General features: G+C 40.8%; 1 protein-coding gene across 1 annotated transcript in view; it reads left to right on the forward strand.

Annotated features, from left to right (window-relative positions):
* Positions 1-237: 237 nt before the first annotated feature.
* The window catches only part of STT3B (STT3 oligosaccharyltransferase complex catalytic subunit B), a 51291-nt gene continuing 33062 nt past the window's right edge, over positions 238-18466 (forward strand). The window contains exon 1 of the mRNA XM_066555633.1: positions 238-517. Coding sequence (XP_066411730.1) covers positions 285-517 — 233 coding nt within the window. The 5' untranslated portion in view covers positions 238-284. The remainder of the gene's footprint in view (positions 518-18466) is intronic.

Genomic DNA, 18466 nt, shown 5'->3' on the forward strand with positions numbered 1-18466 from the left:
CGATGGCCCCGCCCCCCGGGTCGGCGCGCGCCGCGCCGTGCTCCCCCCCGCGCCAGGGGACAGTGACGGCGGCGGCGGGAGGAGGAGGCAGCGGCAGAGCCCGAGTGCGCCAGGAGGCGGCGGGGAGTCAGCGAGGAGCGCCGAGCAAGAGCGGGCGGGCTCCGCCCCGCCCCTTGCCGAGCCCCCCGCCCTCTGCCCTTCCTCCCTCCTCTCCCCTCCTCCGCCTCCTCCTCCCCGCACGCGCCGGGCGGAGGGAGAGGCTGCGAGGGAGCCCCGGGTACAACATGGCGGAGCACTCGGCCCCCGACCACAAGCACAGACCCGCCGCCAACTCCGCGGCGCCGCTCCACAGCCGCGCCGGGGCGGGCGGCGGCCTGTCGGGGGGCCTGTCGCAGCCGGCGGGCTGGCAGTCCCTGCTCTCCTTCACCATCCTGTTCCTGGCCTGGCTGGCTGGATTCAGCTCCCGGCTCTTCGCCGTCATCCGCTTCGAGAGCATCATCCACGAGTTCGACCCCTGGTCAGTCGCCGCCGCCGCCGCCGGGCGGGACGGGGAGGCGGGAAAGCACCGCGCCATGAGCCGCGGCGGGGGAGACCCGCGGCTTCCCTGCGCCCTGGCCGCGGAGACGGCGGGAGGGCCCCGCCGCCCGCCCCCTGCTCCGCCACTCCGCGAAGTTGCGCCCCTGGCTGTTCCCCGGAGGGAGCCGGCAGCCGCGGCCGCCCCGGGAGCCGAGGAGGGAGGCAGGGGGAGAGAGAGGGAGGCGGTGCGGACGGGACACGCCGTGGCAGGTCGGAGGGAGCGTGAGGGGTCGCCACCGCAGCGCGGGAGAAGGGAAGCGCCGGGAGCGAGCGGCGGTGCCGGCGCTGGGGTGTCCCCTACGGCGGAGACCTCGGGAACGGGGCGGCGGCAGTTCCCCCGCATCCCTCGGAGTTGCGGCAGGACTCTCCGAGGGGCACGGGGAAAGAAAGTTGTGGCGCTGGCAGGGAATCGGGAGTGGGGCCGGAGTCAGGGCTGGTAGCGAAACAGTTGTGCCAGGCGTGACCCGCGCCCCGGTCCGGGTCCCGCTGTCGCGGCGCCGGTGCCGTGTGCGCGGTGCGGCTTCCCGGAGTGGTCTTTACTGGAGTCCTTGTCGGGCGGGGAGGGAGCAGGGCGAGGAATGCGCTGCAGGAAGTAATCTTCATAAAAGTGACTTGAGGGATTACAGCGAAATGGGTGACATTGATTTACTGCCAGGTGTTTCGAAGCTGCCTTTCTGAGCCCAAGGACTTTTGCTGTTTCCCACACATTTTGATTTTTCCAAAGATTGCTTTCCCTCCTGTAGAAGCCGTCTGTTCTTTTTCCCTCTTGGAGGGGACCGAAACCATTTTATGGATGAGATGAAGAAATGCTGCACTCGTTCCTTGCAGCAAGGCGAAGTGAAAGGATGACAAGACTTGTGGGGCAGGGTTGTTGTAATGCAAAAACGTGACAATGAATTTTTGTATTACTGGTTACTTTATCCTGGGAATCCGTGGGGTTTTTAGAACTTTAAGTAGGGTAAGTGGCAGATGACTTTAGAATAGTGAATTATCAGATTTTATTTTAAAATTTTATGTCTTGGGTCTCACTGTTAATTGCACGAAGGAAGGAGATGCTTCATTTTGAAATGTACGCTAGATATTCTGTGTTAAATTTCACCTAAAATTGTTGCTGAAATTGTACTTCTCTGCAAAGCATGCATTCCACTTTGATACTTTCAAAAGCACAACTTCCTCTCTTCTAGTTGGCTTTTCCCCCCTCACTTCTCTCCCCCCCCACACGCAAATGTAATCCATTCACAAATCGTGGCTCAGAATAGTGGATAGAGAACAAGGAATGGCTTTGTTTTTAAATGCTGTGTGAAGTAATAAACCTTTGTGATGTGAAAGCCAAGTATCTCAAAATATCTTCAAAATGTCAAGTAATTGCCCATGATTTAAGTGTTTTTCTGCAGACACAAATGAATGGAAGAAGTGCAGACTTCCAATTAATAAAGTTAAGAATGAGGGGGAGCATAGTTAAAACACATCTACAGTGAGACTATGAACCTGAGTTTGTATCCTGTGAAGTAGTTACCTTCTAATCTAAATTTAAGCATAAAGGCTTTCATGTCTATTATGGAGGAAACTTTTAGGCATGCAACCTACATTTTTGTGCCAGTTTTATCTAATTTTTATAATCAAGACTCATCCTTGTTGGATAAACGAAAATTTTACAGTGCTGAGTTGCGTAACTTCTTACTAAGCCCTGAAGGACACTAAAATGGTGCTATGGGAGTTAAGTTCATAGTAATGATCTAGCTGTAAAGATAAACTCCTGTTTAAAGCAACGTGTAAATTGATGCAAAGTCATCTTCCTGAGTACACAAACAGAAGGCATTGCTGCCTGTGCTGCTGGATGTACCCTTGTTAATTAGGGAATAGATGAAGTTGACAAAACTCATTGATTTTAATGCAGGTCTGTGAGAAGCAGTTGAAATGTCAAGAATCATGCCAGTGTCTTGTTGCTGCATGCCAGAAATGGTAGAGGCAAATGCACTTAAGTTAATTAGTAGAAAAGAGACCTAAAATGGTAGAAACTGAGTGAAAACAAAGGACTTTCTCTATTGCAGCAGCAAAATTGTTGGAAAGAGTAAAAAATGATGTTGCTCTCTTAAACAGTGTGGAGTAGCTAGATGGGAATGGTTTTTCACAGTTGCAAGGGTCTTAAAAGTCTGAATGTAATATGGGAAAGGAGCTTATGAAAAGACCAGTAGCAGTGTTTTGTTTCTAATTTTTTTAAACCACTTCTTTAGCAGCTTCTCCAGGTAAACTGGATTTTTTTTTCAGGACAGTGGCCGTAGACTTTGCTGTGAAACAGTTTGATATTTTTCTCAATTCTTTTGGCTTTTCCTGTCAAGTTTGCATAGGATATCTTGCAGTGTGTTGTTAAGTCACCAATTCTCTAGTATTTGTTTTGTGCTCCAGAGAGGAAACGGAGGTAAATCTGATAAAACGAGGAGCATTAGACAAATCAGTTATTCTTTTGAATTGAAAAATATCAGTGCCTCTAAGGTGTAGAAAGCTTTCCCATTTACTTAGGAATCCAGTTTCCTGGTATGGACATATGCAACCGCCAAGGGTGGGAAGAAAGGCAGAATTGCCTTGGGTTTTCTACATATTAATTGAATCAAATAGCACTTTTTTTTTTTCCTAACATCCCTTTTGACCTGCTTTTCTGACAGTAAAATTTGGTTTTGATTTGGCATAGAAAGGAGATTTACTGCTTTTGTAAAATCAGCTGCTGGGACTCACTTGTGTTGGCATTTCTTCCAGAAGTGACCCAAATGTAGTACGATAGGCCAAGGCAGTAGAGGGAGGAAGGTGTTTGATTTTTGATCTCCATTGAAATACAATGCCAGTGCAAGGTGAAACCAAACTGGTATTTTGAGGTCACCACGCTGTCACTTAAGAACTTGTGACCTGTACATTATGACTCAGTTTACTGGGGTTTTTTTCACACTGACTACCTATTTTGTGCAGTATTTTCACTTTTTGATTTATTTCTCATGTCATGTTTATTTTCCATACTTGAGCTGGTCCAGAGACTTTGAGAAATGTGTGTACTTCTTGGCAGCTTCTAGGTCAGGTGAGCTGATATGTGAAGTCAGGCAGCTCATTAAGATGTGCCATTGACAGGCCTCCAGCATTTAATTCCAGGATTTCATTCTAAGGCCAAGAACTTGAAACATGGATAGTGATGGTACATTGAAATGGACAGATTTCATGTCTGAAATCTGGTTCATCTCTTGGCTGGTTTGGCATCTGGGTGGATCAAGAGCTTAATTTTGGTGCTGTGTACACACAAGTGCAGAGTGAAAGCTGCACATGAAAGTACAACAGCAGATTTAACTCAGTTGTCAAGTGAGAGCATTCTTACTGTCAGATGTTGCCTTAAATGTCAACCTGGCTGCAGAACCAAGGCAACCAAAATCATGGAGCCCTTGAACAGAGGCTACTTTCTATGCACTGGTTTTCTGAAGTACAGCTCCAGCATGTCCATATGCTATTTCTTTTGGCTGCTTGCATCATATATATATGTGTGTGTGTGTGTATATGTATAAAAAAAATCTGTATGTGTGCGTATGTATACATATAAGAGATATATATATATCTATATATATCTATATATATATATATCTCTTATATGTATACATATATATGATATATATATATATATATATATATATATATATATATATAGCAAGACTGTTGCATTGTGATACTGCTACCAAGTAAAATGATGATAACTTCTGGTACATCAGTAGTCTTCAGGGAGTACTGTCAAAATAGTACATTCATTGTGTTTGTACAGTTCTTACCATTAAGTCACATGTGTGAGAACTGTATCTGAATCATTAATCATATCCCATGACAGGAGATCAAACTTCTCTTTCCCCTGAGAATTTTAACATCTTGCTAAAAGCCAGATTAATACCAGTTACCTTAGTGAAAGCTTTCTTAGGCTGGAATACCAAAGCTCATATGTGTGAGCATGAGACCCTCTTCCTACCACTTTGCATATGCAGGGTGATACACCAGTGCAAGCTTTGTCAGTTCCCTTTGCCTACCTTCTCCTGCTGGGAATGTTGCCTTCTACATCCCTGCCAGCTTTTGGTAATGAAGAGCACTACCACAATCTCATACACAGTTTTGGGCTCTTCCAGACCAGCACCATTGATCTCTCCACCATCTTTTTACCTGCCATCAGGGGTGGCCATTGTTTATTGTACCTCGCTCTGAGGTAACATAATTGTCCTGGTAGCAAATATGGCTTATAGATGTAATAGCAATCCACTTTCTCATCGTTGATACCATAATCTACTGTTAGTGGGGTTTGGTGAATGGGGATTAACTGGTGAAAATAAACTTAAGGTCAGTGGCATTGCTTGAGTTTCAGAGACAGGCAGGTTAAAGGAAGCTGAGATTTTTATCTCAGTCAGATGCAGTCAAATATACAGGTTTTGCTATGTTCAAATCAATCATATTTGCCAGATGGATCCTTGAGCCGCTGTAAACTTGTTTCATTAATGAAAACATAATTTAGCATCTATAAATATGACATGAAACCTTCCTTAAAATTCAAAGTGTGACTGAAGTGAACAGAAAAAGTGGTGTATGGAATTGATCAGTCGCTGGTGATTGTGGGTTTGTGTTGTAGTTACCTGATTTGATAGCTGACTTCTGGAGTAGTTCTCCTCTGTTGCCCAGTGTGCAGTCTGGTTTTCTTCTTCTTGCTTACTCCAAAGCAGTCATAGTAAATTCAGTGAGGTAAATTGTTGAAATGCTATAGCATTTTAGTTTCCTGAGCTGGTTTGCCACCAGGTTTTATATTACCATTTAATCTCTTATTTTTGAGGAAGAATATGAACATCAGGAGGGAATGTAAATAGTGACTGATATTAGGGGATAAACTGGGACTGAGTGACAGAGGGAAGGCACATACAAATACAACCAGAGCAGATTGATGGAGTAGCAGGTGATGAAAGAAGAGGTGAATAAGAGCATGTTAAGTTAGTGTTCATAAGGAGAAGAGAAAAAATTGCGTAAAGAGGATAGTGTCAATAATACCAATTACCACTGCCCACCCAGGTAATTCATCTGGCCACTAGCTTCCCTGCTAGTGCCTCTTGCTGGGAAAATATCAGATTGTGTACTAAAAGAATTCTTGAGAGTTGACAGGCACTTTGGTCTCCAAACTGGATCTGTCTTTATGGAGCCTTTCAACCCAGTACACAGTCCTGTTCAAGTGAAGTACATAAATGTGATCTCTTTAGGAAACATTTCTCACAGACTTCAGGGTTTTTTCCCAAAACAATTCCTTTTGTTTGTAATTTTAGACAACTTCCAGACCTCAGGAAAGAATTTGATTCCAATTCAGTTTGAATATAATCACTTTGAATTAATTTTGAGATGTTGCAAATTTCATGAGATTCATATTAAGAACTTACTACATGTTCTTCATTCACAAGTGTTCTGATTCTGTGAAGTGAGAAGTATTGTATTTCTATTTTATTGAAATATAGTTTTTAGTATTATATTTACTGTTAAGATTTGAAATGAATTTTTATACTCTAGTAATACTAATAATTTTAACAGGATTTCAGGTAACTCAAACTCGTTTCTGCCATTTTATTATAGTAGGAAAATTATTCTAGCATAGAGTCCAGATCTGATTCAGTGGGGACTGTGTGCTCATGAAGGGAAAGGTTAGAGATTTTCATGTGGGAATAGTCTTCCAGGCTTTGCCACTGCACCACCACCTACCCTTTAATGAAGAGGATCCAAATCAGGTATCTTTTTGACCACTTCTATTGCAGTGTGACTGGGCTGAGAAACTGTTAGCACAGCTTAGCCTGGCTTTTGGGGTCTCTCCATTATAAGGTATTGTTGACCTACTTGGAGGGAGCTGTTTTGAAAAGTAAATTTTTCTGTAAGGTTGATATGGTGGTAAAGTCAAGATGATGTGCACTTGACTGTACTGGACTTCTCTACTGCTTGAGAAATTGCAAAAATAGGTAAATATTAGAAATGTAAGGGAAGGAGGATAATTTGGTAAAAGAACATTGGACAGAGTTGAAGGCATAGCAGAAACTGCTTTGTGAGTGGGGAGACCTCAGGCTAGATTTGTTCAGTTGGAGTGATGCAGCTGAAAAGCAATTCACTGTGTGGCCTCATAAAATAGCAGTCATGCGAGAATCAAATCCCTGCTCTGTATCTACTACTGTCTACTACCATCTTTACTTAGCACGTAGTGCTCCTCTCCTCACTTGCACTACTTGTAATTGGGGTGAGCACCTCATCAGATTTCATGTGGGTGCAGTAATGGGCTTATGCATGATAGGTAGGAGGGGCAGTGTTCATAAAACGTGCAGAGACTCCCTGCAGACTTCTTGTGGAAAACATATGAGGTGAGATAGAATGCTTGCAAAGTGTTGACCCGTTTATGGATTTATGGATAGCAGAATGAAACATGAAAAAGAAAACATATCCAAATGTTTTATGTAGGCTGGGTCAACTGAACCATCAAGTTAAGTTTTTAATGCCATGATTTGTTTTTGAATGGTCTTCAGCAAACACTCACAAACACTTGGCTAACTATAGCAAATGCTACAATTAAAATCCTTGAATGGACTTTTTTTTGGCAGATATCCTATTATTTGAACAGCTTAATATGATCAGTTTTTAAAACAGAAATTTGATTTAATTACGTAGGGTTAGAGTGGTTTATAAAGGGTAGCTTTGCTTCCTATCATAACTCTCTCTAATAGTCTCTAGTTCTGGCAGCCTGTAATCCTAATACTCATGTTTTTGAACCTGTCTCATGTTGAACTGGTGGGGGAAGGAGAGAATAAAAATTTTGGCTAGTATAGTTAGAGCAAAATTCAAAATTCTGTAGGAACTAAGTTTTTAATGGATTGAGGGGACACTACGTTTAGGGAGGTGTCTTTGCTGTTCCACAAGAATCTCCTCTAATTTAGTCAGGTTATTTTCCATTTAATGTCTAACTGTGCATGTATTGCAGAGTTTCCTCCTGAATTTTTGAAAATTCCATTCTTGAAAGCCCTTTGAGGTACATTTGTACTGACATTTAGGGCTACTCCTGAGGGCTCCTTTCTACTTAGGAAAGCTGTTAAAACTGCCACTTTTGGGGCCTGTGGAGCCTGCACCCTGTAGCAGGATGTGTGACAATGTTTTTATTATTATTAACTCCTTTAGCAAAACTTCTTGGAGCCCTCAGTCTCACTACTTGCTTGGAGAGCCAAGTGAACTTAGGATATGTATTGCTCTAGCCTTTTTATAGTATGTCCAGCACAGAGAGTGCATTTCCGGCCACATAGTTGAGCAGAGCTTGTGGTCTTCATCTGAGCTGTTGCTGGGCACCAAACTGAGGTGTTTATAATAATGTGGGTAGCTGCTAGGTCTGGGCTGGAGGGGTACCGTGAAATTGACCCTAATGCTGTGCCACACCTTACATAAGTTGAAGCAGCCTGGGGAATGAATTTAAGGATATAGATACGAATAAAATAGATCAGAGTCTGTATTTCCCAACTTACTGCTGCTTTCCCTGAGTAAAAGCTCCTTTGGCATTTTAGAGAATTAAATACTTGCTATACTTCAAAAGTGCTTGCTATTATGTGAGGCAATATTCCTGCACTTTAGAAAAAGAAATGGTCTGTTTTAAACAAGGAATAACTGAGTATTTGTACATGAGTGCTTTAAGAGCAGGAAATGGTATTTAAAATGTCTCTCTGCTGTGGGGGACCCGAGTCCAGTATCAAATGTTACTTTTTCAGAGCCCATCTAACATAAATAACTGTAAATGATAATATCTTCCAGGCGTTACAATGCTTATCATATAATTTTCTGTGGCAGTCAAATGATGGGTTATGTTAGTTTGTTAGGTAAAAGAGCATGTTCAAGTTCTCTTCAGCTGATAATCCATGAGGAATTGCAAAACACCTTTTCAAAACTTCCCTCACTTAAACAAACAAACTCCTTGGGAAACTACATTGCAATGGAGGATGTGAGTTTGGCTTGATTATTATTTTTGATGGTTTTCTTAGTGGGATATCTATTTTCCTTCAGACTGTTTTACAAAGTATTATTTACATTTGTTTAAAATAGTGGCTCACTGTATGGATGGGCACTCTATGTCCTGTTGGTTTAATATGGATTTTGCAGAAGGGAGAAATAACATGTAATTGTGTAATTTTAAACTGTTCTAGCACAGGTAACTACATTTTTTCATTTCTTTATTTTTTTCAGTCTCTGTATTCTCTTTTTTACAATTACTATGCTATAAATGATAGCCAACTTTTTTAAATTGAATAAGTGATTTTATTTTTTTTTTATTCCTATCTTCACAATAGATTGATATGTTAAGAAAGTCTAGGCATGGAAAGTACCTCTTAGAGGATGCAGCTGATTGAGAGGAACACATTTAAAAGAATGTGTGTGCTATAGCCAGAGGATTTGAAAATAGAGTGATGCAGAAGCAAAACATAACAAAACAAGCTTTCCTGTCCTGAGTACTTACCTAACTTTACTTATATCTATCTATCTATCTATCTATATATATATCCACAGTCTATTGCATACATTGAATGTGCTAACTCCTTGTCCTAAACTTAGCCCAAATAGCATTTGGAAGTTCAGTTAAATAACTTAAAATTTCATAAATATTTTTGAAACATTTATCTTGGAAAAAGGTGATTTCATCTTCATGGTTGAAGTATTTGATGATTTGGGTATTAAAGGTCTTTAAAACATCTTTAATTCTTTCTCTGGTAATAGATAAAATGCCTTAAAGTTGCAATTCTTCTGATTTAGAAAGTCAGCAAAACAAAATTGGAGCTTTGGCATTGTATCAATGGTAACAATGACAGTAAATGGATGTCTCCTTGACTCACTGTTGTAGAATGAAAGTCATGAAAGCCAGCGCAGTGTTTGAGTTTTCCAAGAAGCTGGGTAATGCTACTGTGTTTGGACTTTTTCTTACTCAGGTGACTAGAATGATTCATCTATTGTCAGATGTCTGAAGTAACAGTTGAAAAGCTATTGCTTGTGTCTCACAATCAATTTTGCTCTGTAACAGTTTTAATCTTTCATTCGCCAAATAGAAAATGGATCTTGACACTGGAGACACTACCTTAAATATTAGCAACAGTATCTTAATTTGTGATGTCTCAGGTCAGCTAGTAATGACAACTGTAATTATTCTCCTATGGCTAAATGGGAGCCAAGGAAATTTTAGTATTTTAATTTTGTATTCCACCTTTACTTCACCAACAATAGCCCCACTCTCCCACAATAAAGCCCAGTTTTTGCTAGGCACAAGCTTGGATTATGTGTTTTGTGTGAAATGTGTCATGCTTGTAATTGTTCCATCACTGAATTTTATTTTCTGGCTTTTGCTTTTGTAAGTCATCTTCAGGGTTCTTTTTTCTTTATGCTTCCATTGCACTCTGGTTTCAACAAAACATTCTTAGCTATGCACATCATGGTTTTGCTTTGTTAGAGTGTGTTCCACATGGTGCCATCTGCTGTCTTCTTTCAGGGCTACCTTCAAGAAGAAAAAGCCACAGAACAACGCATTTGTGGAGAGGGGTTTGAGAGGGCATATGGTCTGGTGGGGATTGAAGCATGAAAGGTCCTGGAACAGACCAGCTTAATTCATGTTTGGAGAACAAGAAGAGAGAAGATTTAGGATTATGTGACCTAAGAACTGTCCCTTGAGAACTTCCCCCAGGTCCTTCCCAACCACTCTCACATACTCTTGGAGTACATGACTTTTGAACCCCACCTGAATTGAAACTGAACCTCTTGCTTTAGCTTCCTCCTTTCCCCGTTTTCATGGGCAGCCACACATTCATTATGTCACAGTGGGGCAGCAGCAAAAGGATGCACTTTGATTTAATAAAATGGCTTTGGAAATGAAACTCATCCTTTTAACGTTCTAAGACAGAGGAGCTGTAGCTACCAAACTGTATATACCAATGTAGCTGGCTGGTCAAAGAGGTGGTTTGCTTTTGAAAGGGCATGTTCTTGGACATAGGACATGAGGAGGCAATGGTGGGTGTAGTCTCTGAATATTTCTGTACTAACATTTGTGACAGCTTCAAAGCATATGTGTGTAATAGCAAGCTTAGCTCATGGTTGAAGTGTTCCCCCACCTTCACATTTTAAGGTCATTTCTAAGCATTCGTGGGATTTTACTGAAATGACAGAGAAGCACAGTGAAATAGTTCAATATCTACAGTAGAATAGACTGAGCAATACTAGAAGTTTTATCACGTAATGAGAAAATGAGCATGTAACTTCAATTTCACATTGTACATGGCAGGAATTTAATATTAATTATAAATACTGTCTTAAATCCTGAGTACTGCAGTCATCACAGTATACTTAATCCTTAGCATTTCTGTGAGAATACCTAAAAAGCAAATAACATTCTGTTTTTACACTTGTGTTTCCTGTGCATAGTCTTTAAAGAAATACTGGTAACCATAAAGTACAATTCTTAACAGGTTACATTAAATTCAGCTAAAACTTTGGGTTTCTTTGTAATTTGGACTTACTTGAAGCAGTATGAAAGATACAAAATAGAAGTAGTTCATAACTCATTTTAAATTCTGCTTGCCATACTTACTTGAGACGAAATCAGACACTGAAAGTATCTGAATGCAAAATATGGTTAGAAAGATAAACTCCACTCTGTGAGTTATGAGGAAGGATAAAGGCAACTTTCAGTTTTCAGCTACTTTCCTGGTCTTTGTTTATTCTATTCCCACACTGATTTGCTCCAGTGTGAGAATATACAGTCACTTTGCAAGCATCTGGAACTCTTTTTGCCCTTAGCTAGGGGACATCATCCCTTCTGTTGGACTGTATTAATAGATGTGGATACTTTTCATCTGCTTCAGAATAAATTCAGTTAAAATAGTCAGGGTCCTAAAATCGTTTAGGTTGAAAAAGACCTCTTTGAGCAATGGGTCCAACCATTAACCCAGCACTAGCATGTCTCACCTCTTTTAAACACTTCAAGGGTTGGTGAGTCAATCACTTCCTGGGCAGCATGTTCCAATGCTTAACAATCCTTTCAGTGAATAAATTTTTCCAAATACCTAATGTAAATCTCCTCTGGTGCAACTTGATGTTTCTTCTTGTCATCTTACTTGTTACCTGGGAGAAGAGGCTGACCCCACCTGGCTACAACCTCTTTTCAGTGGTTGCAGAGAGTGATAAGGTTCTCCATAAGCCTCTTTTTCTCCAGGCTGAATAGACCCAGCTCTTTCAGCTGATCCTCACAGGACTTGTGCTCCAGGCTCTTCACCAGCTTCACCAGCCCTTCTCTGGACTCGCTTCAGCACATCAGTGTTCTTTTTTGGTCCCAAAACTGAACATAGGATTTCAGGTGTGACCTCACCTCAACATGAGCACAGACTGGCTCATGTTTGCTGCTGTTGAACCAGGTCCTTTTCTGCAGTTTGGCTTTCCAGCCACTCTTCTCCAAGCCTGCAGTGTTCAGTGGGGTTTCTGTGATCCAAGTGCAGGACCCAGCACTTCACCTTGTTGAACCTCATATAAGCGGCCTTGGCCCATCATTCCAGCCTGTCCAGATCCCTCTGCAGAGCCTTCCTGCCATGCAGCAGATCAACACTCCCACCCAACATCTGCAAACTGACTGAGGGTGCACTCAATCCCTCATCCAGATCATTGATAAACAAATTAAACTGGCCTGGCCCCAACACTGATCCCTGGGGAACACCATTTGTAACCAGCTGCCAACTGGATGTAACTCCATCCACCACCACTTTTCAGGCTTGGCCATCCAGCAAAGAGTGTACCTGTCTAAGCCATGAGCAGCCAATTTCTCCAGGATGCTATGGGAATCTTGTCAAAGGCTGCAGTAAAGTCTACAAAAACAACATCCACAGTCTTTCCCTCATCCACTAAGTGTCACCTTGTCACAGGAGGAGATCAGGTTGGTCAAGAGGTACCTGCCCCTCATAAACCCATCCTGAATGGGCCTGATGCTGATTGTCCTGTATGAAGATGATCTGCTCCATAACCTTCCCTGGCACCAAGATGAGGTTGACAGGCCCGGAGTTTCCTGGATCCTCCTTCACACCCTTCTTGTAGGGTGGACATCACATTTGCTGACTTTGGTCTAGTGGGATCTCTCTGGATAGTCAGGACTGCTGGGAAGTGATTGAAAATAGCTTAGTGAACACTTCTGCCAGCTCCCTCCATACCTTTGGGTGGACCCCAAACAGCATTGTGTGTGTTTGAGTGGTTGCTGACAATTTCCCCTTGGAGTATGGGGGCTTCATTCTGCTGCTTATCCCAGTCTTCCAGCTCAGGGCGCTGGGTACTCGAACAACAGCTGGTCTTACTGTAAAAGACAGAGGAAAAGAACCATTAGGTACTTCATCCTTTGTCACTGTTTCCTTCCACAGCCAGCAAAGCCTGGAGTTTCTCCTTAGCCCTGCCTTTGTTGCTGATGCATTTATAGAAGCATTTTCTGTTGTCTTTTATGGCATCTTTAGAGTGGTTTGCTTTTTAGCTGTGATTCGAGCTAATTTGTCCGATTTGCAGACAGAAGCGGATTAGGAGCACTTCTGCACTCCTTTTAGCTAGCAAAGGTTAGTTGAAGGGTAACTGCCACAGCTAAATTTGCATGTATAATTTAGTACAAGGCATCCTAGAGTTGGGAATACTTTTTTTTTTTTTTACCCTTATGCCATTCCACTTTGGGCTTTATTCATGTGTTTTTCTTTTCAGCTTTTTTTGTTTAGGGCATAATTAGATCTGTTGCTAGGTTCCTGTAAACCCTGTGTGTATTGTTTGGTTTGTTCTGCAGGTAGTTCTATCTATATAAATACATACCCACAGGTGAAAATTGTCTGATTGGTTGTACAGTTCTTGGGAATGCAATGTTTGTGTCTATTTATGCCAGGTTACTGAAGGGTTAAGCAGAATTTGAGCAGACATATTCAAGTTAGATAAAATTAGGTCTTCAACCTGGTGTTAATCACAGGACAGAAATTCTTCAAGTTAAACTCTGTTCTGCTCTGATGATGCTTTGTATTATCCACTCTGAAACAGTTTTTATTTTCTCAGCAGTTATTGTACTAAAGAGTCAGTAAGTCAATAGAGCAACAGATGGAGTTCAACAGCTGCACTATGAGAGATCCAGATTCTTGGACTAAACATGATCTACCTACAGAGAGACCAATGGAAAGAAAGTATAGTCAGAGAATTAAGGCAAGGTAGACTGACCTAGATGCAGGATGAAGAATAGCAGATGCATTAAGAAATGTACTAAAGAGCAAATATGTAAGGATTTTTGGATGAAAAGCTACCCTATTTTAACTTGCTAAACTGACTTAGATGTGCAGCCACAACACTATAGCTACTTCTAATTCTTATGAGCTAAAGAACCTTATGTTGCCATAATTCGTACCGAGTGTTTTGATGTCTAATGTCTGAATCTGCCTGGATTTACCCTTTGTCATGTTACAAAGTTCAAGTAACAGACTCTTGACAATTGAGGGTTGTGCAAAATAATTTCTGCTTAAGCTCTTCTGTGATGCTCTAGCTGTTTAAATGTTCTGCCAGAAATAAGATTGTCAATGCTTAAATATCATCTGTGATGTGAGGGATCTGGAGCCTTTCTAAGGGTCCTGTTTACTTTTTACCATGTCTTGTATTTTACAGGGTAGAAGCAGTCTGCTAGGCCATCTTGCATCCAGACTGATTTCTTACATTTCACTTAATGGGAAGTGAAGTTGGTTCAAATGCATTTTGGGTGTAACTGGTACTTTCTCGATTGCCACAGCATTGCAGCATATAGGTGACTTTATTATGTAATAGAGATGAAGGCTGTGCCCCATACTTCCAAGAAGTTAAAATATAATTAAAATACCTGCAATGAGCAGTAAATTTCCTTTTTTGTACTCTGTATTTCAGACTATTACAAAAGGTGCTATTCACTTCTGCACACATACTAGATCTTGCTACAAGATAGCAGGTGTTTTTGAGATCAGTTTAATAGGAGTCCAGCGTAGTTATTTAGGTGTTACAGGTTGCTTTTCTATACTAGGAGACGGTGAAAAAAGTGACTTGGAGCTAGCTGTCCTCTGTTCCCTGTTACTTCTCATGAAGCACTCACGAGAAGTTCACCTCACTGATTTTTAGTACCAGATTTTTTTACAGAAAGGATATTTTGCTCTTAAAATATGTTGTTCAGCTAATAGCCTCTTAATTCCTTCCTGCCAAGCAGATCCTCATGTATCAGTCTTTAACTTAGAAGACCTTGGAGTTAAGCTGTTTCCATCATTTTTAAAACAAGTACAGCACAAATTTGATCTGGAAAAACACCCTCTTGAACATATTCTTGAATTTGGTGCAAAGCTTTCACAGTTGCAGCATACGAGGTGTATTGTGTCACAGAGTAGCCCAAGAGCATTTAGAAAGAAACAAACATAGCACTGTAGGGTTTTTTGAGTTTGTGGTCGTTAATACTGTATTGAGGAGAGAATTGATGCCTCTCAAGAAGCTGATGCTGTCAAAAGGTACAGAACCAACATTGTCATCAATTTGGATGCCAGTTGTATGTGGTATCTGGGGTAAAGTGTATGTCCATCCATAAAAAAGAAAACAGGCATTCCATTTTTGCCTGTAAAAATTTCAAATTACTCTGTTTCCATCTTGTCTTTGAAACCTCTTGGGAATTTTGACTGTCCCAAGAAAAAGTCAACATCACTTTCTTCTTAGATCTAAAATGTTGTTACATGTTATGAATGGCAGAATTCGCTGGCAAAGTATGCCTTTCAATATTGATAAAACCAATGCTTTTCATAATAATTTGCCTTGAGATATGAAATAGTTCAAAAGCAAGACAGAGAAAAAGTAATAAAAAACCTAATAGGCATCAGGGGAAGTGTCTGAAGTTGTAGACAGATATACGCCCACTACAGTGGTGATGGGAAGCATATCGTGGTTTCAGATGGTGATATATTGTGTGAAAAAATACAAATTGTGATCATGGAGTGCTCTCAAAAGCTCACAGTTTCTTAGCAAAAATACTGGAGGTGCCCTGGGTTCTCTGAAGAAGCTGAATTCCTGTATGCTCCTTGTAGAATTTTTTATCATTAAGCTACTGGCAGCATGCAGTTCCTGATTTTAGCACTTGCTAAGCGTAACATCCTATTGCAGGCAGGGAAAATACCATGCCAAGTAGTGGCGGTAGGAAGGCTGTAATCCTTCTTAAACACATTGGGGACATCTGATATTCTTAATGGTAATTCTTAATGGTTATTCTATAAACATTCTGGTATTCTTCGGGATTTCCATTGAGCTTAGTTGAGTGTTGGGCCTGAAAAAATGTGTGCCGTGCTGATTGTGTCATCCACCTTTTTTTCTGACTTGGCTTTCTCCTGGTTTACCTTCAGGGATTATTCTAAAGATATTACAAAAAAGAGGAGTTTTGTTTCTCAGCTGGATGCCAGGGACAGAAATTTCTTCCTCCTTTGACTGAAAATTTCCATCATTTTTGAAGCTAGGTGGTCACATCACTGCAAAACTTCCTGCCATTTTGTAACATCATCATTCTTACTAAGCTTAGTTTAACAAGGGAGCCTTTGCCACGTTTTTCTGAGGGGGTGAAATCTGAAATCAGAAACAGGTCTGTGGCCAACTTTGAACCTGAGGAAACTCAGAATGGGAGTACAGCTGCCAATTCTTTTTTCTAAGGTTTGTGATTGACAGTCAGCTTGAAGGACATGTATTTCTCTTTTCAATGGCCTTGCTTGCATCAAAACCCCTACAAATCATTTGAGCCTCTCTAAGTGTAGCGCAGTCTCAATAGCCATCACAAATACTTGATATTATCTCAGAATGCTAAGAGTAATTACATATCCAGATATTTTGATATAAAAATGTAAAGACTAAACAATCAAAAATCGCATATTTAACCCCCTAAAATCATCAGAATTAGGATGATATTAAACTCTGCATCAGTCAAAGCTTTTATTTTTTTCTTTCTGGTGGACTTGTCTTAGCAATCATTCAATCAAGTTTCACAAGAGCTGTACAAACCTGTTCTGTGTCCCTTGTGAAAGATGGGGTAGAGTTAGTGTGCTCGTGACTCCCTGGGTGGTTGTTTTCTGGTGAGGTACAGAAGCTTGAGTGTGCAAAGTGATAACAGTTTCCCCATAAAGACATGGTAGGTGTCTATCCAGAGAAATTCCAGAAGAAAAAGATGTGTGGTCACATAAGGACTTTATATATACATATATAATGTGATACTTAGGGTTAATTGTATAGTGTATGTATTAGACTTAGGACCTAATAAAACCATTCCACTGACATGAATGTAAGTTAAAAAAAGAAAGGAATGTGAGGTTTTTCTAAAATAAAATTGCCTGGTGGTTCTTCCATTTTGCAGAGTTGTCAGTTTTGGCTCAGGGAAACAGAAAACCACCCTCTATCTCATGGGTTCTTACACATGAGAGAGGTCGAGCTTGGTGTATGTTTTCTTCAGTCTTATTGTGAGGTCTAACACCTCAGGTTTGGATTGTGGGCACTAGGAAAGGCTCTTGATGTGTCATAAGTACTTTTTCCTGTAGGTATTGCTGCTCCAAAGTTCTAATCTTGATTATTTGAAAATGGCTTAAATGTCCACACATACTTACCAAGGTTATAAACACAACACAAATAAGAATTTTCCTGATGAGAAAGACTTCCTTGGTGCCTTGAATTCATTATGTGATTGATTGGTTCTACACTTCCATTTTAAAAACCTTATGCAGAACTGAGTGTGTTAATTGCTCATTTGCAGATAGAGAGCTCAGAATGAGACTTGAAGGATCTTGTGCTGGTAGTATAGTCTGTGGGCAAGCAGGTGTTTTAAAATTTAATTTGGAATACCGTATATATGTTTCTTTGTTTCAATGGAAGTTACTGAAGTTTCTCATTAGATTTCCCATAAAGTGCTGCTGAATGTATTCTTCCTTTGGATGCGAAGAATATGTCGGATATGGAGTCAATCTGCAACCATCTTTTTCAGGAATCTACACTTGCCATCTCTAATTAGATTCTGTATGGCCAAATTGATTCTGTAATCTACATTTGCATTAAAAACTGACTCCTAGAATTACTCCTATAGCTTGTAATGTTCACAGTTTGTATCTTGTCATTTTTCTGAGTTTGCAGATGTGAAAATTTTGTGCATCTGCAGCTGAAGACTTTTAAAGCACAGAAGCCTTTATAATTGAAGGCTTAGAAAATTTTCAACAGATTCTGCTCGTAAGGAGATTACATATTCTCAGATGGCTGTAAAATGCTGGATAAAAAGTCTAGATGATGGGGCAGTAATAGCATGAAATTGATTGGGGTTTAGACAGTCACCATTCCCACAAGAAGCAACACACTGATCTTGCACTCTCTTGGAATCGAGGGGTCAAATAAATTCCATTGCTGTCAGTGTAATTTGCCTTAAGTGTTGTTAAGATGTGGATGAAGTAACTTCACTGCCATACATGTGCTATTCTTTTCTATATGTTCTTATTTCTCAGTAGGCTGAATTTTATTTTAATACTCACCTTAAATAGTACTTTGTCAAGGAAATACTAAACCTAGGAACGTCAGAGATGTCTCTTTATAAATATAGCAGTAATTGTTGCTGTGAAGTGCTGGAGAATTCTGTAGCTCCTGGATGGAGAGTGATTGCTGTGACTAGCATTAAGTAATTATCCTACAGTATTGCCTTGTGTCATCAAAAAGGTAGTTCATAGCAGGGAATAAGAATCAAACCTAAACATGAACAGATAGTTAAGATTATGTATTAACAGTGCATAATATATATATAAGTGAAAACTTCACAGGCTTTGCTTTGCAAGCTGCC

This window comes from Molothrus aeneus, chromosome 1 (assembly GCF_037042795.1).
Source record: "Molothrus aeneus isolate 106 chromosome 1, BPBGC_Maene_1.0, whole genome shotgun sequence".
Classification (NCBI taxonomy): Eukaryota; Metazoa; Chordata; class Aves; order Passeriformes; family Icteridae; genus Molothrus; species Molothrus aeneus.